The following is a 27,897-nucleotide window of genomic DNA, read 5'->3' on the forward strand; positions in this document are numbered from 1 at the left end:
CATGATTGATGGAAAACTTGATGGATTTTCTCAAAAGACAAGAGTTCCTCCCACCAAAATTTCAAACAATAAATGGGTCCATAATGTGAGAAATGTGCAGAATCAACCTACCGCTTTTGTAAGAGGAAAAAACAAATGGGTGAAGCCCAGACCTTTTAAACCCAGGTATTACGAGTCTTAGTTATGGAACATGAATCATGCACAAGATGGAGGTAGTATATATATTCCAAAAAATGTGCCTATTCCCTTAAAGCCAATTTATTCTTGTTATAATCCTAACATGCAGTAGGTTTCTAATTATTCTCCTTGGCCCATTGTCAAAATATTCTAAAGTATTCTCCTTTTATAACTTTTGAGCAAAAAGAGAATATACATGAGTATGTTCCTTTAGATCCATACAATGGACACGGTGTAAATTTTCCTCCTTTGCTAACCATGGCCAAGTCTGCAGAAACAGAAAATTCTTCTAATCACCCTAAATGCAATAAAAATGTAAAGAAGAATCTTGCTGGAAAGAAGGTAATAGTTGAAAATAAGGGAGAAAAGGATGAAGATTTAATTACTGATAATTTTGACACTGGTTTTGATGACAGCTTAAAAGCAATATTTGGTGTTAAGTAACCTATAGCTGTGGTGTCAATACTACCTGAGGAGTATAGTCAAGTCCGGAAAGTAGAGTCATTAGAAGATGATTGATATGATGTCTTTCCTGGAAGTGAATGCTTATTACTAGATGACAACATGTGTGGTGGAAGATTGTTTGAGAAACCTACTGAAAATGACAAGGAGTATTTGCGTCCATTGCATATCAAGGCTCGTGTTGATGGAAGGATAGTTAATAAGATTTTAGTTGACGGGGGAGCTGCTGTCAATCTCATGCCTAAAAGAATGATGGGAAGGCTTGGAAAGACTGAAAAAGATCTGATTAAAAGTAGCATTGGGGTAACAGATTTTAATGGAAGGACTTCTTCTGTTAGAGGTGCGATTTTGCTGTCAATTGAGGTTGGTTCTGTCAATAGGCCAACTCTATTTGTTGTTGTTCCTTCTAAGACTGGCTTTAACTTGCTTTTGGGACGTGATTGGATTCATGGAATGGGTGCTATTCCATCCACTCTATATCAAAAGTTGATTTTCTGGAACAATGATGGAGGAGTGGAAGAAGTTCCTGCTAATAATAGTACATGTTACTATGATGAGATGCATGCGGAGTTCAGGATGTATAATCCTGGAGTCAAGCCACTGATGGTTGACACTAAGGCATTTAATCCTGAAAGTATTGAGATGTGCAAAATAGATATGAATGGTTTTATTTTTGTCCCTAAGGCCGGGGCGGATACGACCTCAGGAGAAACTTAGATGATGAGTTTGACAAGCCAATTGGCTCGGCTGTCAGCCTATATGGCAGACAGAGAAGGGTGCATTGAAAGTGTACCTTATGATTGTATATATGATTATGGTCCTTTAGGTTTTGAAAAAAATAACACTGACACTGTAAAAAAGGTTGAGGTGTAGGATCCTTTGGAGGAAGTAGATATTGGTAACGGTGATTATCCTAAACCAACATATGTGAGCAAGATGCTGCCTGATGATTTCAAAAAGAAATGGTGGAGATTTTGAAGGAATATTGCGACTATTTTGCATGGGATTATGCAGAGATGCCAGGCTTGAATCGTGAGTTAGTAGAACATCAATTGCCATTGAAAGGCAATGTCAAACCTGTCAAGCAGCCACCAAGGAGATTTGCTCCTGAAGTCACGCAGAAGATTAAAGAAGAGATTGAAAGACTTCTTAAGGCTAAGTTTATAAGAACAGCAAGGTATGTCAACTGGATTTCTAATATTGTTCCTGTCATGAAAAAGAATGGAAAATTAAGGATTTGCATTGATTTTAGATATTTAAATTCTGCAACACTAAAAGATGAATATCCAATGCCTATAGCTGATATGTTGATAGATTCTACTGCTGGTCATGAAATATTAAGTTTTATGGATGGATATTCAAGTTATAATCAAATATACATAGTTGAGGAAGATGTGTCAAAAACTGCATTTAGGTGTCCAGGTGCTTTAGAGACTTTTGAATGGGTTGTGATGCCATTTGGACTCAAAAATACTGGTGCAACTTATCAAAAGGCGATGAATAAAATTTTTCATAACTTTATTGGAAATTTTATGAAAATTTATGTTGACGATGTGGTTGTCAAATCAAATGCTAAAAAAGAGCATCTAGAGAATTTAAAAAAAGCATTTGAAAGAATGAGAAAGCATAAATTGAAAATGAATCCCTTAAAATGTGCTTTTGGTGTGAGTGCAGGGAATTTTCTTGGTTTCTTAGTGCAGAAAAAAGGGATTAAAATTGACAAAAATAAGGCAAAGGCTATCTTAGAGGCTGCTCCTCCAGCTAACAAAAAGTAACTGCAAGCATTTTTAGGGAAGATCAATTACCTCAGAAGGTTCATTTCCAATCTGTCAGGAAAAACCAAGGTTTTTGTGCCTCTAATCAAGTTGAAAAAAGAGGAAGAGTTCCAATGAAAAACAGAGTATCAAGAAGCTTTTGACAACATCAAGTAGTATTTGACTAATCCTCCTATTATGACACCTCCAAGGCACGGAGCACCTCTAAAACTTTACGTGTCAGCTTCTGAAGTAACAATTGGTGGAATGCTGGCTCAAGAAGATGAGAATGGTAATGAAAAAGTGATTTATTACCTAAGTCATGTGCTAAATGATGTTGAGAGTCGTTATTCTCCAATTGAGAAACTTTGTTTAACTTTATATTTTTCTTGTTTAAAACTTAAGTACTATTTAATTCCTAGGAATGTTTATGTAATTTCTAAGTTTGATGTTCTTAAATATATGTTGTCTACTCCAATATTGCATGGTAGACTAGGAAAATGGATGTTGGCCTTAGCAAAATTTTCTTTACATTTTGTTCCTGCAAGAGCCGTTAAGGGTCAGGTTCTAGCTGATTTCCTGGTTGACCATCCTTGTATTGACATTGATGAGAGTTTACTGGATTTCGTTGGTTTGGTGCCTTGGAAATTATATTTTGACGGTTCATGCCATAAGGGTGGTGTTGGTATAGGAATTTTAATTATTTCTCCAAGTGGCGAGCCAAGTAAATTTCTCTTTGAATTGAATTATTCATGTTCCAACAATGAGGCAGAGTATGAAGCGTTAATAATGGGACTGAAATTATTATTAGAAAGAGGAGTTAAAAATGTGAAAATTTTTGGAGATTCACAGCTTGTAGTCCGTCAAGTATCACTTGAATATAGGTGTGTTAGTGAAAATTTAAGAAAGTATTTCAATGTGGCTACAGAGTTGTTGAGTAAATTTGATAATGTCATTGTAAGCCATGTTCCAAGGGAGTTAAATCAAGAAACAAATGAATTAGCTCAAATTGCTTCAAGATATAAGATCAAGTCCTCAACACTAGAAAATTAGTAAGGATAAAAGACATATTTATGCATTTGAGAGAAAGAGAAGTGTTGTCATCAGAAAACTAAACCCAGAAGATTAGAGAGTACCAATCGTAGAATATTTAGAAAATCCAAGTCTTAGTGTCGATAGAAAACTTAAATATAGGGCTCAAAGTTATGTTCTAATAAGTAATGTCTTGTTTAAGAAATCTGTTGATGGAAACCTCTTGACGTGTTTGGGAGAAAAAGAAGCGTATTTGGCTCTTGCCGAAGTGAATGAGGGAATTTGTGGCTCCCATCAGTCAGGGGAAAAAATGAAATGGGTGATAAATAGGAGAAGATTGTATTGGCCAACCATTCAAAGAGATTGTATAAATTATGCTAGGTCTTGTGAGGAATGCCAAAAACATGGGAGCCTTCAACATATTCCAGCGTCAGAATTGCATGTTATAATTAAACCATGGCCGTTTAGAGGTTGAGCTTTAGATCTGACCGGGCAGATTCACCCACCTTCTTTTAAAGGTCATAAGTTCATTTTGGTTGGCATTGATTATTTTTCTAAATGGGTAGAGGCTATCCCTTTAAGGGAGGTGACTCACAATGAAATAATTGATTTCATTGAGGAGCATATTGTGCATAGGTTTAGAATTCTTCAATCTATTATCACTGATCAAAGAACAATGTTTATTGGGGAAAATGTTATGGAATATGTCAAGTCTAGGGATATAAAAATGCTTTCTTGTATGCCGTATTATGCCCAAGCCAATGGACAAGTGGAGGCAGCGAATAAAATTCTGATTGCATTAATTAAAAAATACATTGGAATGCAGCCAAGAAATTGGTACCAAACTCTCAGTCAAGTTCTTTGGGCTTACCGAAATTCTCCAAGAGGTTCTACTGGAACCACCCTGTATAAGTTAGTTTACGGTCATGATGCGGTATTGCCAAATGATATTAATCTGCAAAGTATAAGGGTGGCTAGACAAGATGAGATACCAGTAGTGGATTATTGGAATTCTTTGCATGATGAGCTCAATGAACTAGATGACGAAAGGTTGAGAGCTTTAGAGCGGGTGATTCAACAAAAAGAGATTATGTCAAAATCATACAATCGCCGTGTTAAAGCAAAGATATTTGCAGTTGAAGATTTAGTGTGGAAAACAATTTTGCCTATAGAAAAAAAGTCAAAAAACTTATGGTAAGTGGTCTCCAACTTGGGAAGGACATTATGTAGTTGACAAGATTTATTCTATAAACGCCTATAAGATTATTGAAGTCAGATCAGGAAGAAGAATCCCCTCAATAAATGGCAAATATTTAAAAGTATATAAGCCAGGCATACATGAGATAAACATTCCACATGTTTAAGTAGGGGTGCACAAGACCCGGATCGGCCCGAAGACCCGGACCGGGCCCGATGACTTCGGGACTAATTTGGCCCGGTTTCGTTATGGCCCGGTCAGATCCGAAGTTTTAATAGATGGCTCCGGTTATTTATTAAATCGGGTTCGGGCCAAGCTTCGGGTCACCCGGCTCCGGCCCGTTGGACCCGTGTAGTTGTTTACTATTTAATATTTTGTTGTTATTGGTTGGTATGACACTATAAATTATTATTATTATTATGTTAATCTTGTGTTGGTTGTTAACTTTATTTTAATTGTCTTTTGAACTTTGAATGTTTAATGTGTAATTGATAAAATTATTATTATGAAACTTTAAATTATTATTATTATATTCTAAATTATTATTATGTGAATGTTGCAATGTTATGGAATAATTATTTTCTAAAATTTAGAGGTTCAAAAGATGTAGAATCTAATTTTTGGTGATGTCGTGATAAAGTTGATCAAGACCCGGACTTCACCCGGTCTAGACCCGGCTTAAGTGTGGCCCGAAAGTAACACGATTTCATCAGGTCTAGGGTCGGGTAAGGGTCTCACAAATAGACCCGGTCATTATTTAGTTCGAGTTCGGGTCACGGCGAACCCAGCTTCACCCGGCCCCATGTGCACCCCTATGTTTAAGGACACGAAAATGTCCAGTTGAAGTGTCAAAGGAAAAAATAAAGAGCTAACTAATATTTGTAATTCAGTTTGTAAAAGCTAACATGTCCTTGTGATTTATTTGAATTGCAAGTTCCATTAACAGTGTAAAGCATTAAGATTATGAGACAAATATGTGTCCAAAGCATCAATTTAAAATAAAAGTCAATACAGAAAATAATTTATCATTTTGTGAGTGCAGTATAGTACATGCCAACATATAGAACTAAAGTTTAGTGAATAAACCTGTATGAAGCTAGAGGCATGTCAATAAATGCACATTTTTTATTTAATTTGACAGCACTTGAGGCGAATGCACACAAGATGGCATACACCAGTGCAACCTGACATGGATAGATATGGAGGTCATCCCAGATGAAATACAAAAGAGGTCACTGTGATATTAATAATTGGTTTAGTGTGAAGTAATGTAATAACTTCCCAAAAAATAGCAAGTGTCCAATCTCCAAAATCAGGATAGAATGCATACAAAAGCAAGTAATAAACAAAACTCTAAAATTCAAAAAGTGAAGATTGCAGGCACATATTAAAATCACAAAGGTTCGCATAGGAAATACAAGACTAAGTTTCAAAGATCTCCTTCAAGCGAGTAACTTCAGTTTGGAGAGCGGTTTGGAAGTTTCTGTCTTCTTTGGCAGCTTTCTGTAAGGAGAACATCTTCTCTTCAAGTGACTGTAAGGCTGTATTGTTACTGTCAAGCATGCTACTTGCTTTGGCAAATTGAGCCTCATTCTTTATCAAAGCAGCATCCAGCCTATTTTTTACTCCTCTCTTGACAGTCTGCTGTTGTTTCAAGTCTCAAATCTTCTCAGATAGCTCATGAGTCCGATCTTTAGCTTTTGCAATATGGGCAGTCAGGGTAGCTTTGGCAGTCTCAAAAGAAGAGGTGTCTTGTTTCAACTTAAAAAGAGATTCAGTTAATTGTTGATATGATGAGATAGCTGCTTGAGAATCCAGAAATTTGGCATAAAGGTCCTCATAAACCTTCTGCAAGTGAGCCAACAAAGGATCAATAGTCTCAGGATGTGGTGTAGTTGAAAAAGTTTGCAGAATATCAGAAAGTTGAGCCTTAAACTGCGGATCGGTAGCAAGTTTTAAAACAGGTTTGGATAGAATGACACTGAGTTGTTGGCTCAATGGAAGCAGGATGGAATTGTCAACAATCTTGATTGTGGGAGGTGTAGTATGGGGCTGCTCTGTTGTAAGGTGACTTTGAATGGTGGAACAAGATTTAACTATGGCCTTCTGTCTATCCATGCTACATGCATATGCTTCATTTAGACTTTCTAAATCAACCAATAAATCATTCACCACATTAGGGGTCTGAGCATGAATGGAAGTGATTGGTATTTGTTTTTTTGACCACTCATTTGGGGGAATTTTAGAATTTGAAGCTAAACAAAAATACAAAAATAAGTGTTAACATAAAAAATAAAGAAGATACAAGGAAGAGATACTAATAATCAGGCTAAATAACATGTTATACCTTATTGGCATTGACTTTGGGTGTAGGCTTATTAGATATGGGAGCCATCATATTTTCAATACTAGGCACAATCAAAGAAATGGTAGGAGCCACAGTAACCTAAAACAAGAAGTGAAATGAGGACAAAGGTAATTAACGAGATTTAAAAAAAAAATCAGCATGAGAGATATCATCATCATGTAAGTTCTTTAAGATAATGCTATTTTAATATGGAAGATGTGAAAATATGTAAAAATACCTGAGAAGCAAGTTGACCACTGGGGCTAAGAGCATCGACACCATCTTCCGAAGAGAACTTACTCATTGATTTATCACTAGACGAGGTGTTCTCATTTTCCCCTTCATTGTGCTGAGAGATTACCGGTCCATCAAGATTGTCATTGGATGTATTTGATGTGTCATCCTTATCATCACTATTGAAGATGTTGACACTTCTATTTGTTCAAGTCTTCTTTTTACCCGGCGACTTGAGTAATTAAAATGGAATTTCTTTTTTTCTACAAACCTACTAGAAGACTTTCTCAAAGGAGGATTGGCAGCAAGTAGGGTAGTTGTTTTCTCTGTAAAAAAAAATAGTAATAATAATAATAAAATAATTAAAACAGGTGCCATTGTGATATTCTTAGAAGGCATTATGCATGAAGAAAATAACACATAGAGAACCATAATTTTTGAAATCACAATGAGCAAATGATTTAATTGTAATTACCCTTTTTGACAATTGATGCTCTTCTCACTTGTTGCATTACAAGAACAATGGTCATCCTTTGACAACAAGTACTAAAAGCAACGTTAATGGAAGAGTAATAGGTCTTCCACTAAGAGAAGAATGAATATGTGGTCAACTGGCAAGATTTAAAAGGGAATAGGTGAAAATTATTTCTCCGCGAAGCATTATCCTTCTGAATGTGCAACAGATCTTCTAATGAAGTAGCTTTGACATGCAAAGATTGTAAATCTTGAAGATGGTAAGGAGATGGAATGGCCTGAACTAACCCAAATTGTCTAGAAACGGTGTTTGGCATGTAAACCGCTATTCTTAGGTCATCTTCACCTGGAAATCTAGCAAAAGGTAATTGGGAAGTCAAAAACTGCAACCAAATGGTGATACTTTCCTTCTGTGTAATCCTAGTTGGGGTAAGAGATTGCGTCAACCATTCTGGACCGGTTTGACAATTAGCAAAAAGAGTCAGATTAATGTTGTGGTCTTTCTCTAGTAAGTAGTAGAAAGCACGGAAGAAGTGTGTCATCTTATCATGTGAGGCCATTAACTTGTTAGGAAAAACTAAGTTGAGCATATGGTTTCCTGCAATAACAGAGTCTGTAGGACCTTTTTGGGTCAAACGTGGTTGTAGCTCAGATTTAAAAATAGCGGACAGCCACAATTGAAAAAATAAAACAGGACCGTCGACATTAGTGATCCTCTTCTTCTCCCTCATAAGGCCTGTGATCCAATCTAGAGTAAGATATAGTCGAGCTAAGAACAATTTGGCTAAACACAGCCTCTTACCTTCGGCTAACATAATGGCCAATGGGGGATAAGTGATTTCGACTTGAATACTCCGTGCACAGAAAACAACGCCGCTCAACCAATAGAGAAGGAAGGCTATGTGCTCATTATCAGAAACAGGTTCTCCATCTTGACCTTTATTGTTAAGAATGAAGCTCTGGTAGGTGGTGGAAGAGATATCAATGGCATACGCTACTCCTGTGGTCGACTGAGTAATAGTTAAAATTTCCTCTTCCAAGGGAGGTAGATCAGTTATCGCAACTACATCCAGAAGAGTAGGAGTAATCATGTCATATGGGATGTGAAAAGTATGTGAAGTCTCATCCCAGAAATACAATGCACCCCCATTAGTCCTGAATTAACAGTGTAAGAGTTTTTACTAAGTTGAATTAGGTCATATATCCCAATCTCTTTTCACAGGGTCATTTTCTCAGTTTCAACCCTACCTAACCAAGTATGGTAATCTTCAATGTTGGTCTTTGGAGGATTTCTGAATAGCCTATTGTTGGAGTCGAAGTATCCAATGGAAATGGAGTCTTGAAAAGCAACGGATTTTCTTTGAGAGTGACCAGGAAAAGAACTTTTGATCTTATTTGCTACTTTGGGAGAGATGATGGGGCCAATGAAAGGTGAGTCTACACCGTCAATGGTAAAAAGGAGTAGTACCTGAGCTTTCCATATTTTTTATTTCGAGGCCTCTGGTTCAGGAGCAAAATCTTTGCCATTTTTGACAACAGGCTTATCACAAATGACCACTTTAGATGAAGAAAGAGGGCTTGTTGACTGGCTTGAGGTTTCCATAACAATGCAGATTGAAAAAAAAATTCAAGTATTGGGTGCCGAGGTTGTCAACGATCAACAAACAAGCTGTAAAGGAAAAAAATGAAATTGAACTTATATAGGTTTAATTTGGTTTAAGCAGTAAGTAAGGATTTAACATGAAACAAGACTCAATACTGCTTGCCAATATTCATGAATATATAAAAAAAATCCATAAATGAAACATGAAAAAATTCATTATCTACTAGATTGATCATTGTTAAAAGTAAGGAGAATGTGTATATAATCTAAGCAAATCCCTTTGTTTTCTATTGCATTTGTGTAACATTGCTTCAGAGCATTGCCAGGAATTCTAGAATTGCATTCTTCGTTTAAAAATCCAATAAAAAAGTTATGCAAAATCTAAATTATTCCTAATTAATATAGCCACAAGATAGCAATTGTTTCTACTTACATTAAAAAAAGTCTAGTTAAATTAAAATAGATCATATTAGTAAAGGGGTCACTTACTGTTAGAAAGAAGCTAGCAAATATATACACAACAAAGAAGTCTAGTAAAGCATCTCCTTCAGCAAGACCTCGAGGATAAGAAGACAGTTGAATCAGCGGAAAGCAAATTGAAGAAATTCAAGACCTTGATCTTCAACACGTCGTGAACAGGTTCTGGGGCAGCACACAATTTTCAATTAGAGGACATCAGGTTATATTTGTAGATATAATAACATATTACTAAAAAAAATAAAATATAAAAAGGGATAAAATTTCGACATATTTGTGCCAAGAAAATGAACTATCCTTTCTATCCTGTTTTGGGAGCAAAATGGACATATATATACACACGTTTTTTCTTTTCTTTTCTTTTTTCCTACCTCTTCTTTCATACTTGAAAAAAAAAGCAACATAACAGAATTGAAGAATAAGGTTCAACAGTCAAATCATAATTTAAGATAAAGCATGTAAAAAAAATGCTTTTCAGAGTAAGATTTTAGTACTCATAGTCATGAATAAAACAAAGAATATTTTGCATGCCATTTTTGGAATTAGGGTTCCTCTGAATCAACAATGGAAAAGAGAAAGATAAGAATGGAACTAACAGTGAAATCTTACCTGAAATATTAGAAGAGTTAGGTATAGTCAAACCCTTGTGAATAGAGAAACTCACCGTAGTAGATGAAATTTGGGTGAGTGAAAAGCACAGAGTTGAAGAAGAAGCCTTTTGGCGTTCAAACACTAACGTATTCTCTCTCTCACAAAGTATTACAAGAAGATAAGAATATTGAGTTATTTTACTTTTTGTTTAGCCAAAATAAAAATAAATAAATAAATAAAATAACAAAGAAAAGAGAAAGAGTACGAGTACTCTTATGTGCTTTCTAACTGACGTTTCAAAATATCATTCTTGTTAATAAATATTGTTATTATTTATATATATATATTTTAAAAGAAAAAAATTATATATATATATATATATATATATATATATATATATATATATAATAAAGCAATATAAAAAAATAAATAAAAAACAAACAAATAAATAAATATACGTTTGTATATACTTCTTTTATTATTATAAAAAGCAAAATTCTTTTCACTTTCAATCACTGTACGACTTCATATGAAAAATTTTGGGGGGCATTATGTTAGACAAAATATAATTTTTATAAAAAAATTATAAAAAGAAATAATTAGTTACATGGTGATGTCTTCATATATAATAGGGATAAGTATGGTTTTGGTCCCAAAGGTTTTCAGCCAGAATCGAAATCGTCCATCGTCTAATTTTCGATTTAGAATCATCCTTAACGTTTTTTTTCATATTAAAATCGTCCTTTTTATTTTTTTTGGACAAAAATATCCTCACTACTACTAACACAATTACATCCTCCTCCACCCACCACCACCACCAACACCACCGCCACAACCTCCACCAACAGCACCACCAACACCACCACCAACGCCGCCACCGTCCCCCTCTCCCCCTTCCCCTTCCCCTTCCCCCTCCCCTCCCCACCTCCCCCTTCCCCCCACCCCACCCCGCGTCCCCTCCCCTCCACACAGAGAAGCAGAAACAGAAAATCAACAAATTCAAGCACAAATTTAACATAAGCAGAAACAGAAAGCAACAAATCAACAAATCAGCAACAATAATATTCCACAATAAATTTCACAAAAAATTCAGAAATTTCACCAAAAATTCAATTCACAGAATTCACAGAAGAAGAAGAAGAAGCGGCGGGCGGCGGTGCGGCGGTGGGTCGGCGGTAAGAAGAAGAAGAAGAAGAAGAAGAAGAAGAAGAAGAAGAAGAAGAAGAAGAAGAAGAAGAAGAAGAAGAAGAAGGCGGCGGGCGGCGGTGCGGCGGCATGGCGTCCCCCTTCTCTCCCCCCTCCACCCTCCCCCCTTCCTCGCCCCCCCCTTCTTTCTTTCTCTCCCCACCCACCCGCTTCTCTGTATCCCCCTTTCTTTCTTTTTTTTTATTTTATATTTATTTTATATTTATTTTATTTTAAAATTTTATTTTTTTTATTAAAATAGGGGTAGTCTGAGAATTAAATTAAAAATTTTATTTAAAAGGACGATTTTAATACAAAAAAAAACGTTAAGGATGATTCTAAATCGAAAATTAGACGAGGGACGATTTCGATTTTGGCTGAAAACCTTTGGGACCAAAACCATACTTATCCCTATATAATATTTATATCTATTTTAAATTAAATTATATCATTTAACAGTTGGTTATTTCTTTGAATTTTGAAATTCACAAAAGGTGCGAAAACGGTTATGGGCCAATCTAAATTTTCCGCAACAGGTGTCCAAATGGTAACTATCAGCTGACATTAGGTTAGTTTATAAATAAAGCTTTAAGAACACATTGTAGGGTTTTCAGTTCTTCTTGGAAAACACTTAGAAACCCAAAACGCTCTCAGCCCCTTAGCATCACAGAGTAAAATTAGGAATTTTAAGTAATTTCTCTGAACTCAAACACTTGTACTTTGCTTTTTTTCCAATTTTTATTAATAAAATTCCTCTACTTTTACGTCTTCTTCTCTTTTACGTTCATATTTCTTCTTTCATCTTCTTTTTAATTTTCTGTTTGTTTCAATTTTTGCAATTTACTTCGTCACCGGCATCTTGCATTTATATATTTATTTGTTACTTTTATTCCTTTTAATTTTATTTGACGTTACAATTGCGACATTGAAATACCCACGTTTTCTTTTAAACATTAACAAAAATTCGAGTAAAACAAATATATATATATATATATATATATATAGGCATAACGAATTTAATGTCAATACGTGTGTCATTTAACTATAATATTACACACTCATATTATTGTAATTAAATAATTAATTTAAAAAAATGATTTAAACTTTTAAGTTAAAAATTAACCATTTAAAATTTTAAAATTATTCAAAATATGTGCAAAACTTTTTCAATAATGTTGTATTGGTTTGATTTTTGTTTTTTTGAATATGAGTATAAACATTGAGTGAATATTTGATAATTAAAAGAATCTTATATCTATTGAAAATAAGTTATCTAATTTTTATTTGTACAATAATATAAGTATATTTATTTATATTGGATTAAATTAAGTTATTAATTTAAATTATAATTATCTAAATTTTAAATTAAATATTTTGTAATTTTAAAATTTTAAATTATTTAAATAAAATTAAATAAAATAAAAATTATAAAAATCAAACCAACATAATACTATTTAAAAGATTTTGCATATATCTTGTATAATTTTAAAATTTTAAATTGTTAATTTTATAATTTAAAAAATTTAAATCGTTATTTTTTTTCAAATCGAATATGTTATTAACCGTACATAATATTATAATTAAATCGTTACAATAATATACATATTCGTGTTCACTAACATTACTTATTATGCCCATATATATACGTACTGAAATATCTAGATATGTGTATATATACATATATAGGAAATTAAGGCACCTAAATATGCAAATACACGACGACCTAGAGTACTGAATACCCAATTTATGAACAAATATGCAGCTTATATATATATATCCAAGTGCAACCAAATTTAAATTAATAAATACTCTATAAATTATATATTTTGATAAATATTAAATTTTTTAATTTAAATATAAACAATGCCTTTTCCTCTTTCGTTCTCTCTTCGATTTCTTTTTTTTTTTTTTTCTCTCTTTTCTCTTTTTTTCCAATCTTCTTACCCTCAATTTATAACAAACTAAAGGCATGAGTGTAATTTTAAATGCGTATTAAAATATAAAATATATATTAAAAATAAAATTAAAATAAAATATAATTATTAAAGACAAAAAAGGAAATAAAAAATTATTAAAAAATATTAAAATTTATTATTTTTTATTATCATTTTTAGTCAACAATTCAATTTTTTTAGTTTAATAATCTACATCATATTTTTAAATATTAATAACTAATTAATAACTAAAAATAATAAATTTTGATAGTCATCTAGTATTTCTTTTAAAATTATCTTTTATATTGATGTAATTAGTTAATAATTAATTATGTAAATTATTTATTACATTAATTATCATTTAACTTATTACCAATTGCAATAATTACATGTATTATTTATGATTGAACATGTTATTGACTTACCATTAATTTAAAAGTTCTATTATTCCTACACTATTTATGCTTTAGGTCATTGAATCTAAAATTTTAGCTTTTAAAAGTATCAGTAGACAACTTAAATCAGTCCATTTTTTAAATAATTTTATTTAATAATTAATTTTAAATTTTTTAAATTCAAAATTTGAATAATTAAGAACTGATTAAGTAAATTCTAATAAAAAAAGTGTAGAAACTCTTCTCCTTCTTTCTTACTTCCATAGTCGAGCACAAAAATTCTTCTTCTTCTTTTTCATTTTCACAGCCGTATCGTCCACACTCCTTTTCAGTTGGCGCAGCCGCTGCGACACGTAACACTGCGCTGTTAGGTGACATCCCACAACGACCTTTTCATCGCTGTGAAGAAAATCAGAAGTAGCTCCGTCGTCCCCTCTCCTTCGTTTTATTGTTGCACCGCCGCTTCATTGTCCAGGGATTACTGCCCTTCTTCAGGAAAGACTGTGATCACCATCCCCTCTCATTTCATCGGTTTTCTTACTCGCCCAACGTGCCGATTCGTCGCTGCTCCAGTGCGCCGCCAGTCTCGTCGCCATAACCACCGCATCATTGTCTCCTTGGTGTGCCACCTTTTTTTGATGATAGGTAATTTGTTTACCACGCGATCGCGCCATTGGTCCGCTACAAGAACCATCGCCCCCGGTGCCGTTTTTGCTTGTTGAAGGTTTCTTCCGTCCGAGCTATTGTACCCACGCCGCTGATGTCGCAGTGTTCCGCCTTTCGTCGCGTAATTAGTGACATCGCCATCTCGGAAGTGTGCCGCCATTGTTGCCAGTAGAGAGCAAGTCGATGGAGCAATGAATTGCAAAAATATATAAAGAAACATCTATTTAGTATGAGAAAGAAACATCCTAATACTTAACAAAAGAAACGTCCACTTATATTTTGGCAAAAACAATCAGGTACCTATACGAAAAAATATGCGAGTACAATTAAAAAAAAAGCCATACAATTCTTAAAGAAATAGAGACATCTATAATTGTAACTCAAGAAAATTTAAAAAATACATAAAAAAAACATCTATTTAATATAGAAAAAAAAACATCCTGATATTTAACAGAAGAAATATCTACCTAGATCAACTTATTCAATCTATTAAAAAATTGATAAAAATTGGCTAGACCTCTATAATTAATTATCTACGGAATTATAATTTTAAATGTCACAATCGGGTAATATATTGAGGGTCTTCTATATATAACTATAACTATATAAGGTAAGATTGACCTTAGAAAAGATTGTTTTAATTAATGATACGATAATTTTGATTCTCTAATTTAACTACAATAGTATGATATCTTCTATTATCGTATAATTTTGATAACTCGTTAAAAAAATCATATTTGATATGTATTTTTATTTGATTGATTTTTTTATTATATGTAATACTATTATTATTTAATTATATATCACAATAATGCAATGAGAATAATTGGATATATCACAATGAGAATAATTTATTGTTTTTTCCTATATATGATATTAATATTAATATATGAAAACTGAACACTTAAAAATACAAACAATAATATTATTAAAAAGGGTTAAAATTTTGTAAGTCGTAAAGCATATAGATAACAGTATAGAATAAAAAATATAACCTAAAAGAAATGAAGAATTTATTCTAATCAAACTTCTAAACACTTACAATTCATTCTATTTACAGGGAGAATAATTGATTGATCATTTCTTGATGTAATATTAATATAGAAAATTGAATATTTAAAAACATAGACAATAATAAAAGGTTAAAATAATGAAAGTTATAAATTTAATGTATATTAAAACAAAATTAGCCATATGCTCGTGTCATGATGTTGACGAGTCACGCTACACATTCAAATAATTTTATATTTAAGTTTATTTAAGTCATTTAGTTTATGCTGCAGACCTTCGTTTTCTTCTTCTTTTTTCTCATTCTCCTTCTTCTTCTTCTCCTTCTCCTTTTTCTTTATCTTTTTTAATTTTTATTATTGTTATCGTCACCACCACCATACTACCACATCCATCTCTTCTTTTTCCTTCTCCTCCTCTTTCTGATTATTTTTTATCTAAATTTTTTTGATCTCCTCCTTCCTTTTCTTCTTAATTCCTCCTCCATCATCATTATCGTCATCACCAATAACACCAACATTTTATTAACATTTTTATTGATTCTAATTCTTTGTGGTGATCGAATGAATCGAAAATATTATCAAAACAAAACCATTATATAAATTCGAATCCAGAAACACCTGCGTCTCGAATGAACCAAAAATATCATCAAACTGAAATCATTGTATAATACCAAATGAACAAAAAATTGTCCATTATATAGATTCGAATTCAGAAACACTCACGTCTCGAATGAACCTAAAATTAGCTCAAAATGAAATCATTGTATAACACCAAATGAACAAAAAATTGTCTATTACATAAATTCGAATTCGATGATAATGATAACGATGATACGTATTAGAAGAAGAGAATGACGATAACGATGATGATTATGATGATGATGAGGATGGAGGAGGAGAAGGATGAAAAGGAAGGAGGAGACGAAATTCCAATAGGAGGAAGAGGAGGAAGAGGAAGAAGAAGAAGTGTTGTTGGTGACGACAGTAACGAAATAGAAAAATAATAAAAAAGGAGGAGAAGAAGAAAAAGAAGTAGCATCCGAGTGAAGAAGAAGAAGTGAGGGGAGGGAGTAAGAAAATAGAAAAAAGAAACACATAACTTAAATCACCTGAATAAACTTAGACGTAAAATTGTTTGGATATGAAAAATTATCCTATGTTAAAACTAAACTATTTAAATAATATCTAAATTATTCGATTCTATATGATAAATGAATATAAATTAGAGTATTTTTTTAATAAAAATAATGTGATTAAATTAAATATGTAAAATTTATACAAATTTAAACTATTTTTTGTTAAAAAACCTCATCATTATCTGATATCCATTTAATTCGGCCAGATTTTGTAATAACCATATTAAGAGATCATATTGCCCCTTATTCCGTCAATGGCAATACATTGGCATCCTAGATGGTTAATAGCATCTCAAATATTAAAAAAAATTACCATGAGTAAGAAGCGTTTTTTTTAGAATTAAAAAAGAAAATAAAAGATAGACTATTAAACCTGCATAAATCTTTGTATCTTTAAGTTTCAATTCGTAAATTTTTTTGAAAACTGAACCTAAAATGAAAAAAATGTGATTCCATTATATATTTTACTTTAAAGATTATCAATCGAACATAGAAAATTTGAATGCACTGAAATATGATCATGGCGATAAAATTTCGAGTCTCCAAAATTATAATTGCTAAATAATAAATTGAACTATTCTTAAAAAAATTAACTTTATCCATATTTTAATAAGAGTTGAAAATAACAGTCTTAACCTAGTCTTTACACTGAACTCTCACGTAAATAAAATTAGCACTAGGATCAATGAATATAACTTAAGATGAAACTTCATAGATGTGATCTATTATAAATGACTATAGTAAATAAACAATTGTATTACAAAGTAAAAAAAAGAAAAAAATACATTATTTTCGTATGAAATAGTTAACGAAGGTAAAAAAAATGAAAAAATAAATAAATTTTGATTCTAGAATTTACACTCATGTACTGTAAATAAAACACTTTATTTATAATGTTATATAGATATAAAAAAGAATCAATATAATTATAAAAAAAAATGATATAAAATATTAAAATCTATCTATTCTATTATATAAAAATAAGATTTCTGCAGTTAATGATAGAGCTGACGTAGCATTCTTCTAAGAGTGTTTTTCAATTTATTTCTTTCAATTTTGAAAAGCAAATCAATTATAACTAATTAATGATAATTAATTAATTTGAATAAACATTCAAATTTCACAATTTATTGTAATTTATATAAATTGATTAATTATATCAATTAATTAATGTAGTTAATTATATTAATGATTTGATTTGATTTGATAGGAGTAAATATCAAATTATTTTAGTAAATAATAAATATGATAACGAAATACATATGAATTAATTTAATTAGTTTATTTTTTTTAATGATATCTATTTATACGAAATCATAATGTATTTTTTACTCATTCGTTCTCTTTTCTCTCTTTTCTCTTTTTCTCTCTCTCTCTCTGATCTCTTGTGTTTATGATTTTAGGGTACAATTTTTGTAATTTATTTCATTTTTATTTCTTTTATCACTTCTTATACATTTTATTTTTTTTATTTTTTAAAGTTTTTTCTCTATTTTAGTTGCTCATCATTAGGTGCATATTTTTTTCCTTCGAACTTTTGATTAACAAAAGAGATGTGTCTTTTCTACGGTATTTTTAAATAATGTTACTATAATTTTATTTTGTAATATTCTCTTTTATTATGTGTACTTCATGTGTTTAAGGAGTTGAATTAAAGTTATAATATGATATATAAAATTATAGTATGATTTACATTATGCTAAAATATTTGGACATTATTGTATAGATATTTTTAAATTTGTCCATTAAATTCAATCATATAGGATCTTGAAAATTATGCAATTATATAATTATTTATTTTTTCATATAATTATTGTATTGGTCATTTACATTAATGAAACTATTTTTGTTATTAATATTTATAAATATACTATTATCTGTATAATTAATTGAATCATCTTATTCATTTAAGTTTAATTCTATTGAATTAATTATTCAAAATGTCATCGCTATTTCTATTTTTAAAATTTTTTTTCTAATATTATTTAATAATTATAATAACATGATGATAGTTAAAAAAAGACAGAACAAAAAATTTTTTAATGTGAAAATAGGGTAAAAAAATAAATTTATTTAATGTGAAAATAGGGCAAAAAGAATAATATATGTTTTTTTTATAGATAATTATTGTAAGGCATCAAAAACTCTAACAATTATTAAGAATAAATGATCGTTATAAAAACAATGCAAATTTAAATGATATACAAATAAACCATATCAAATATAACGAACAACTTAAAAAAGTTACTTATGAAAAAATATAGTTTATAACATTTATTATTTTACTATTTATTTCAAAAAAAATCATAATTACTTAACAATCTTTATTTTTTAAATTCACTATATATATATATATATATATATATATATGCAATTTTACTCTTTTTTTTTTTATAAAATTCTACTTGTAATACTAATTCTTCTAATGATATAAATGCTAATAATTATATTTTTACTTTTTTATATAATCTGTATATTACTAATCATGAATAATAATTAACCTCTCATATTTTTAATCAAAGTATTTTGATGATAGTTTCTATTTATTAATATTAATGGTTGATTATTTTTTTAAAATAAAATGTATTATAATTTTAGGTTATTTTATAATTAACAATAACGCTTGATTATTTCTTAAAAAATAAATTATATTATGATTTTAGGTTATTTTATAATACATAATTAATGTTCATAATATTAAATTACTCTAAATTTTCTATTTTCTATGGTTAGTAGTTAATCCCAAATTAAAAAGATTATGTTGAATTATTGAATAGTCCAAAAGTATAATTGAGGTAATTAATTTAGTTTATTTGTTTATTAATATATTTGATCAAAAGCACGAATGATAAATAAGACAAGAAAATAATTAAAAAAATTTTAGTAATTACTAAAAATAAAATAAAAAATAAGTTAGAGGTTATTATTTTATTTAAATTATTAATAATTAGAAAAATAGAAGATCGGTAATTATTTTAAATAGACATTAATTTAGTTTTATGGTACTAATTTATTTAAATTATTAATAAAATTTTATAATTTTCAGATTTATATCTATTCAATTTATGTATTTTATTTTATTTTATTTTACTTTAACAAAAAATTAAAACGTGTCTTTTTAATTAGTTTTTTAGGAAGTATAGTGAAACGAGTTATATCAATTATAATTAATATCTATAATTAAACTAATTGATTGTGTTAATTTGTAAGATAAATAACACATAATAAATGATGTAAAATTAATTATAATAAGTAAATAATTAATAAATAAATAATATTGAACCCAAATCAAGTATACTAATTATTTGTATTAACTAATTAAGTATTTTTTTAATAGGCTCTACTAACTGTGCCCTTAGAACATAGGCTAAAAATATTATAAAAAGAAATATTTTATAAAATTTATTAAAAATTTAATATTTTTAAAACGTATCTTTAAGAGACAAGTTAGCTAAATCATTTTTTAATTTAATGTATTTGATTCATTCAACTGTATTAATTATAACTAATTAATTATATTTAATTTGATTTTATTAAAATAAATAATATTTCATCATTCAATATTTTATTTGATTCATTAAATTACATCAATCATAACTAATCAAATATTTAATTTAATTAGAATAGATATTAAATTATTTAAAATTTGTTTGATTCATTAAACCACATAAATATTAAATAATTTAATAAATAATATCTAAGGCAATGAAATAAATGAATTCATTTTATTTAATTTATTATCTTATTATATATATATATATATATATATATATATATATATAAACAAGTATTAATTAATTGATACTTAAATAAAATGAGTATTAATTATTAAGAAGGTAACAAGTTTATACTATGTATTCATTAATTGATAGTTAAATAAATTATTTAAACTAATCACGTATATTTTTTAATTGCTCTCTATTAGTACGGTCTAGTAAACAAAATGGGTATTAATCATTGTAGTGAATGAATATTTATTAGTTTTAAATAAATTCATTTAAAAATATTGAAGGATTCCAATTCTATATGCCACAGTTTTATTTTGTTATTAATGTATATATATTTCTATATTATATATTCTATAATTTCTATATTCTCATATAATATTTTTAAATTTTTTTAGTTTAATTTATTATTTTTAGTCATAAGAATTTATTGTTTTTAGTCATTATTTTTAGACATCAATTCTATTTTTTTAATTTAATAATTCAACAACATATTTTAATTATATATAATTAGAATGTGCTTTTTATCCCTTTTTTCTCTATATTTTGTGTTTCGAGTGTAATGTTTGTAATTTTTTTATTTTTTATTTTTTCTATCTTAATTTTGCTAAAATTTTTTATAATTTTATTTTATATCAATTATTTTTTTATGTATTTTGATTAATAGAATTATTTTATTTAAAGACATTTTAAATTTTTATAATATTTTTATAAAAGTTGATTAATAGGTTCTTCTTCAAAAATTTTTTCTTGAAATTTGTTTAATAAGATCGTATTTTAATTTTTTCTTTTATTTTTTATATTCATTGATTATATTAATCTTCTATTACAATACATTTTTTATTTATTCCACACATTATTTGTTTTACCTTCTTTTACTTCTTTTAATTGTTCTCTTTATTTTATTTTTAATTTTTAATTTTATTTTTACTCTTCATATATAAATTTATTATAATTCATCACATGCATGTTCTTTTTGAACTTAAGTGATTTTTTTTAGGTTATATTTTATCATTGATGATCTATGTTATTTAGTGTGTTTATTTTTAATTTTTTAGTTATCTGTAAATATATTTATATGATTTTATTTTGTCCAGTATTTACTATCGCGTTTAGTAGATAAATAATAAAATTTTCATTTATTGTTACATTGATTGAGTTTGAAGATTTTATTTCTACTTTTATACATTTGTTTATATTGTATAATTTGTATTTGTGTTAGTGACATCACGGTTCATACATTTTAATATTTATGTAACAAATCTTATAAATTATTTTTACAAGTTATAATTTATTTTAGTTTTATCTGGATATTCAATTTTTAATAATAACTTTTATTTATTTATAAATATATTATTTTCTATTTTTATTTATTTATAAATATATTATTTCCTATTTACTAAGTGACTAGAGTAGTTTTACGTTACGAACCAATAAATGTTAGCAATTAAAATGATAAAAAAGACTAGCTAGATGGATATTCACCGAATTACTTATAATTTGGGACTAAATGGGGATCAGTGAAATTTTTGATGGGAACATGGGTCCCCTATCCTTTTCAAGGGACCCGTTAAATCCACGCGAATATAAATTTATTGATTTATCCTCATATATATATATTAAATTTGGCAATCTTAATTCTTGTCTCTAATTTAAACTCTTTTTTTTTTTCTTTCTAAACTTATCCTTAGTCTTGATTTTGTATCTACTCTTCCTTTAACTCATTTTCTCTACATCTTAAGTTCATCATCATATCGTTTAGTCTCGCCCTAAAATATTATATTATGTTATTATGTTGGAAGATATTTTTAAATTTTTTTTAAAATGTTATTTTTTATAATGAATATATTATGAGTTGTGTTAAATTATATTGAATTGATTATTTTATAATTATTATATTATAATTTTTTTTTGTATTTTTTCAAAGAATATTCATAAATAATTGTGGGTATCTGCATTGGGTTTTAAGAAAATGAACCTAATTCGAATTTAGGATCCTAACAATAGAGTTATATTGATCTTACTCATTGAGATAATATTTTGAGTCATTACTGTAATAAATATTATACTATTAAATATAATTATATTTAGTATATACAAAAGTTAGGTATACTTACAATAGATTTTATAATCAAACTAAAAAAATTCTAATTACTTTTTTTTTTTAATTTTAAATATTATATACTATCTTAATAAAAAAGTGAATAATAATAATCACTCACATAATTAAAATAAATCATCCTAATATATATGACACTACATATATCAAGGATTATGATAAATTATTTCTTTATTTTTCTAAAGATAATTTATATGTAAATTAACTGATCTTTATAATATACGATCTATTGCATAATTTTTCTCCTCTTAATATGGATAAATTAATAAATTTAATATATAAAATATAATTTATATTATTTAACATATGAAATAAGTAACTTAAGTCATTATCTAAGACAATAAATATAATAGTACAAATACCTACATATTTATTAGTATTAAAAAATATACAAATAATATAAACATGATTTTTTTGGTAGAAAAACAATAATAAAGATTATTAATTAAATTAATTACATAATAAAAAATTATGAATAATTTTTTAAATAATAATAAAAAATTACTATTTTTACATACTACAAAGTTTATAAAAAAATTTAGACAATAAATCAATTCTCAATAAATGATACATTAGCTCTGTTAAAAAAATTAAATTATATGTTATATATATATATATTATCGATTATTATTAATTTCTAACTCAACTTTTTGGTAATTAAACTTTAAATGATTGGAATTATTAAATGCTGCATTGTAGCTAATTAATTTTGTTTTTGTTATTAAAATTTTTAAAAAGTGAGTTGTTAATCAATTCTGAATTCAAATTTAAATTTAAATTTGTGTAAGAAAATATTTTGAATTTTTTTTCACTGACCAGAATTAATTTTGAAATAAAAAATTATTTTGCACATCATATTATAAGATAGTGTAGTCATTCGTTTTTTCTTTAATGGTAATTATTGTGAAATAAACTGATATAAAAATGGAAAAAAATATATTTACCAATCTAGGAATAATAATTTATTTTTTAATAGAATAAATTATATATTGAATAACAAAAGTTATTATAGTTTTTTTTTACACAAACTAATATACTCAACGACGGTATTTTGGTAATATTACCAAGAAATATTAATCAATCTAATAGCTTTTGTAATGACATAAGTTTATAAGTTTAGAAGTTTAAAAATCATGTCATAAAATATAAAATTTTAACTGGTAACAGCGTTAATCATATTGTTTGACTTCCTTAATGAATATGATACCAGTAAATAAAACTATCAGAGTTAAATTTCAACAAAAATAAATCTCTATAAGTATTGTTATCATCAATGAGAATTGTTCTACTTTCAAAACAAATACTATTTTCTTTCACTATATTTTTCAACTCAGCATGTCGAGAACTAATCCTTAACGGATTGAAGCTCCATTTATTAAGACTCTGCCGCTAGCCAATGAGTTATTTTTAATATTTTAATATTAAAAATAATTAAACTTTGATTTTAATTATAATTTTATAAAATATTTATAATAATAATTATTATATATATTTTTTTATTTAATTTTTTTAATAAAAAAATATATATATTTTTATTACTGTACGAAAACATATCTAATTATTAACAAAATTCACAACGCATAATTAATCTTTAATTGTTAATAAATTTTATCACTAATAATATTTTTCAAAAATAATATTGAGAAGATAATCGTACAAAGACTGGAATTTGGATCCTCTAAAGTTTGAATTTTACTTTAGAGAGTAAAGTGTGATCTTCTACCCTTGAATAGTTTTTCTTTCATATTTATTATTGGTTCCACCTATGAAATCAATGGTGAGAGATTACATTTTACTCTCTAAAGTAAAATTCAAACTTTAGAGGATCCAAATCCCAAAGACTGACACTATAATGTGTTACGTCAGCATATTTAATGATAGAATAATATAATATGATGATTATCAGATTGAGAAAAATTTTTGTAGTCATTTTACTTATTTGACGAATGCTAATGTGGCATGTGAAGAGTAGAGAGCTTAATGCTCCTTAGAAATGCTTTATTATTAGAGGTTACAAATAATTTAGTAATTTTACTTTTATTTTATAATCTTACCATAAAAGATGGTTATCCTGAATAACATGTTATCTTTTTAAATTTGACCATTGATATAAAATATAAAAAATAAAAAATAAAGAATTAATATTTATTTAATTAACAAAGAGTGTAAAAATATAACTTGAATTGGTCCATCATTAGTTAGTATATTTGTTCTCTCGTTAGAAATTTGAATCTACTTATATATTAAAAAAAATAAAATTTTTTTTGTCCCTAATGTTTATATATATATTTTTTTAATTTTTAACATTTAATTTGATTCAATTGTCTTAATTTTTTATTTGTGTCAAAATTATCTCTAGATGTTAACTCCATCTAAAATATTAGGGCCAAAATAAAAAATGTCAAGGGATAATTTTGACAAAAATAAAAAATATTAAAGATAAAATTAAATGAATCGAAAACGTTAAGCACAAAATCAACTTAAACGTTATGAATGTTTTTTAAGATAGCAAATATTAGAGACAAAAAATATACTTTTTCATAACAAAAAACCTATCAACACTCAGCCTCATCCAAACGCGAAAAAAACCTAGAATCACAGTATTAGAGAGATTGGTAATTTGCTACAGTGTGATGAAAGAAGTGTTTGTGTATTCTAAACAGAGTTTTAAGTGTTTAAAAGAACAAATATTATGAATAATGGAGTTTAGAATCTCGATCATCAATATTATTCAATAGTTTTCCTAAAAAATGTTCTCACTGGGACATAAACGTAATGCATATCTATCTCGCTGTTAATTGAAACACCAAATTAGGGCACAAAACTTGATTTGACCTAGAAAAGTAGATTCTACATTTAACACTTTCGAGCATCAAACCATGAAGACCTTGGGTGGCACTACCTGTGCGGTTTTACAACTAAATATAGGTTCAGCAACGAAACCATTATGAAACAGGAACTTGTAATAGTTCTTTTGCAATCCTAATGCATTCTGTCATGGGGCAATTGGTCTTGATTGCATTTGTGGCTATGTGAGACCTGCTTGCAGCATAACCCTCCTGCAATCAAACAACACAGTTTCTAAATCATTTTCTACAACAACAATGAAACCTTATCATACTAAGTGAGGTTGACTATATAGATCAAGAATGTCATTGCTTCCTATCATTACCATGTCTACCGTAAGCAGTAAGGGTATTTTCTACAATGTTAAAAATTTTAATTTTAGGATGGCTATCATCAACAACTTTGAAATAAAGTGAAGTAAAATATATTCTTAACAAAGATCATCCAAAGGAGAAATGCATAACTAATAAACTACACAATGTATGACTTTGATTCTGTTACCACGTTATAGAATACCTGGTGCATGGCATTCATCAAGGCCTTTAGTGATGGAGAATTAATTTTTGCGCGGCTTGCCATCTGAGTAAGTACAACAAAAACTACTGTAAGTTATTATTCTGACCAAATAGCTAAACATTCCTTTTCTACAATTCATTAATAGACATTGCTTCAACAAGAAGCACAAGCACCTCATCCAACTTGATATACCCAAATGGCAACTTAGGGTCACTTTCATCAATCATTCGGTTTATAAGCTTTCCAAGACTGTTTTTACTGTCACATTCAACCCATTCCCACTCCTTGGCTAGATTTAGCATGTCCGCAAGATATGCAGCATCGTGAAGAGGTCCAGTCCAAAGCGGTCCGGACACCACAAGGGAGTTTGAAACCTGAAAATGAAAAGTAATAAAAGATTGCAGAAGCTTCAATAGTTATATAAGTCAATAATTTAAGCAACTGACAGAATGGAAGAGTAAAAATAAGTGTTACATAACATAAATTCGTTGCTGCTACATAACTTACAAAGCATATTCAATAGGAAAAAGCAACTAATATATCTGGAACTTAGGATTCAAACAAACAAACTTCATGAAATCTTATGGAAAACCTGAAATATACCATTGGCATACTGCAAGAGCAACTAATCTGACCAAGTTGATCCCAAGAATATTCATGAGAATTTCCACATTTGTGGCAGTAACCAATATAGCCATAATGCCTACAATAACCATATGAGTTATAAATCAAATCAAGGGAGTAACACAAACAAGATAATTAGATAAAGGTGCAACACAAGCAGAGAAGTACGTTACCTACTGTCATGAATCTTGCCACGATTTAATCTGAGTAAGACTCTGAAAACAGGTCCGTGATATGCATAGTACGAAAACAAGGGAGTAATATGATACCCTAACACTGCAGCCTCCCTGGCAGCTCCACCTATAAGCATTCGCAAACCAACCTCATTCGAATATGGCATAGGGCGCACATAGGCTCCATATGCAGCTAAAGAACTAGCAATAAAAACAGATAGTAGTTACAGAACATGTCAAAACTTGCCTAGTCACATTGAATTTCCCAGAACAAACACAAACCAGGCACTGCAATTTTCACATGTTCATACACAGACACTAAGATTAGTCCAACTTGGTCACAAGATATCATCAAAACCACTAAAACCGTCTCAAACCAGAAACTGTCACATGTTTAAACAGACACCAACACTTGTACAACTATGTTATAAAACATCATCAAAACTAGGGAAAGCATCACAACCAAGCATAAATTCCTACAAATCTATAATTGAACTAGCTAAGATTATGACATGAAAAAATAAAAATAAAAAAACTAAATAATATTAGATTCTTACTGATGGGGACGGTGTCCACCAGAAGAGTATCCATCAGTAGAAGTCACATAGAGCAAACCACCCAGCCTCAAAGCATTCATTGCAGACCTCAAGAAAGATGAATCACTCCCAAAAGAATCAACATCAATGAAATCAAAGAAACTCTTTTGAAGATAATAATCCACCATCACACGATTAGCCTCCAAATGAGTAACCTTCCATCTCTCTCCACTCTCATCACAAGAACCCTTCTTCACCCTCGACAAATTCTCTGCAATCGTGCTTCCATAGCTATCATTCGCATCATTAGCAGCAACAAAATCAGCTTCAGCTTCAACCAAGTACCGAAGCGAACGAACACCGCACCCGCAAAGCGCATCAAGCACGCGCAAGCTCCCATTGGACTTCTTATGCAAGAAAGCGGCGAGTACTCCGAGGTCCCTCCCGGAGGCGCTCTCTTGCCGGTAGAATGCACCGCCAATTTCAAACTCTAACCCCCTTTCGGTTTGAGTCTCACATTTACAGCCACCCCTGAAATTCGGCGCAAAGGTGTTGACTTTGGAGCTACGACACGGATTTTGAGGAATTGAGTTACGTGAAATGCGAAAATGAGATGAGGATAGAGGAGTGAGAATAGCGGCCGTCAACATGGCGGGAAACTGATGACGAAGAATGGCTGGAA

At 29.1% G+C, this 27,897-nt stretch overlaps 2 protein-coding genes across 2 annotated transcripts; one reads left to right on the top strand and one right to left on the bottom strand.

Annotated features, from left to right (window-relative positions):
- Positions 1 to 4,101: 4,101 nt before the first annotated feature.
- LOC112786088 (uncharacterized) lies at positions 4,102 to 4,623 on the top strand. The gene has a single exon (XM_025829508.1). The coding sequence runs from the start codon at positions 4,102 to 4,104 to the stop codon at positions 4,621 to 4,623; it is 522 nt and encodes a 173-aa protein (XP_025685293.1).
- A 20,586-nt stretch (positions 4,624 to 25,209) lies between these two features.
- On the bottom strand, positions 25,210 to 27,883 carry LOC112783407 (uncharacterized). The gene is made up of 6 exons (XM_025826344.2): positions 27,237 to 27,883; positions 26,680 to 26,880; positions 26,486 to 26,585; positions 26,056 to 26,256; positions 25,883 to 25,945; positions 25,210 to 25,578 (listed from the first exon to the last, which is right to left on the bottom strand). The coding sequence occupies exons 1-6, from the start codon at positions 27,863 to 27,865 to the stop codon at positions 25,465 to 25,467; spliced, it is 1,308 nt and encodes a 435-aa protein (XP_025682129.1). The 5' UTR covers positions 27,866 to 27,883; the 3' UTR covers positions 25,210 to 25,464.
- Positions 27,884 to 27,897: the final 14 nt, after the last annotated feature.

Source organism: Arachis hypogaea, chromosome 20 (assembly GCF_003086295.3).
Source record: "Arachis hypogaea cultivar Tifrunner chromosome 20, arahy.Tifrunner.gnm2.J5K5, whole genome shotgun sequence".
Taxonomy (NCBI): domain Eukaryota; kingdom Viridiplantae; phylum Streptophyta; class Magnoliopsida; order Fabales; family Fabaceae; genus Arachis; species Arachis hypogaea.

Bases quoted from the DNA above. Each gene is read 5' to 3' on its own strand.
- LOC112783407 (XM_025826344.2), bottom strand. From the start codon at position 27,865: ATGTTGACGGCCGCTATTCTCACTCCTCTATCCTCATCTCATTTTCGC. The intron at 26,881-27,236 runs GTAAGAATCTAA...TTTTATTGCTAG, and splicing joins GGTGGACACCGTCCCCATCA to TTCTTTAGCTGCATATGGAG. The intron at 25,946-26,055 runs GTGCTTGTGCTT...GTACTTACTCAG, and splicing joins GGTATATCAAGTTGGATGAG to ATGGCAAGCCGCGCAAAAAT.
- LOC112786088 (XM_025829508.1), top strand. From the start codon at position 4,102: ATGTTTATTGGGGAAAATGTTATGGAATATGTCAAGTCTAGGGATATA.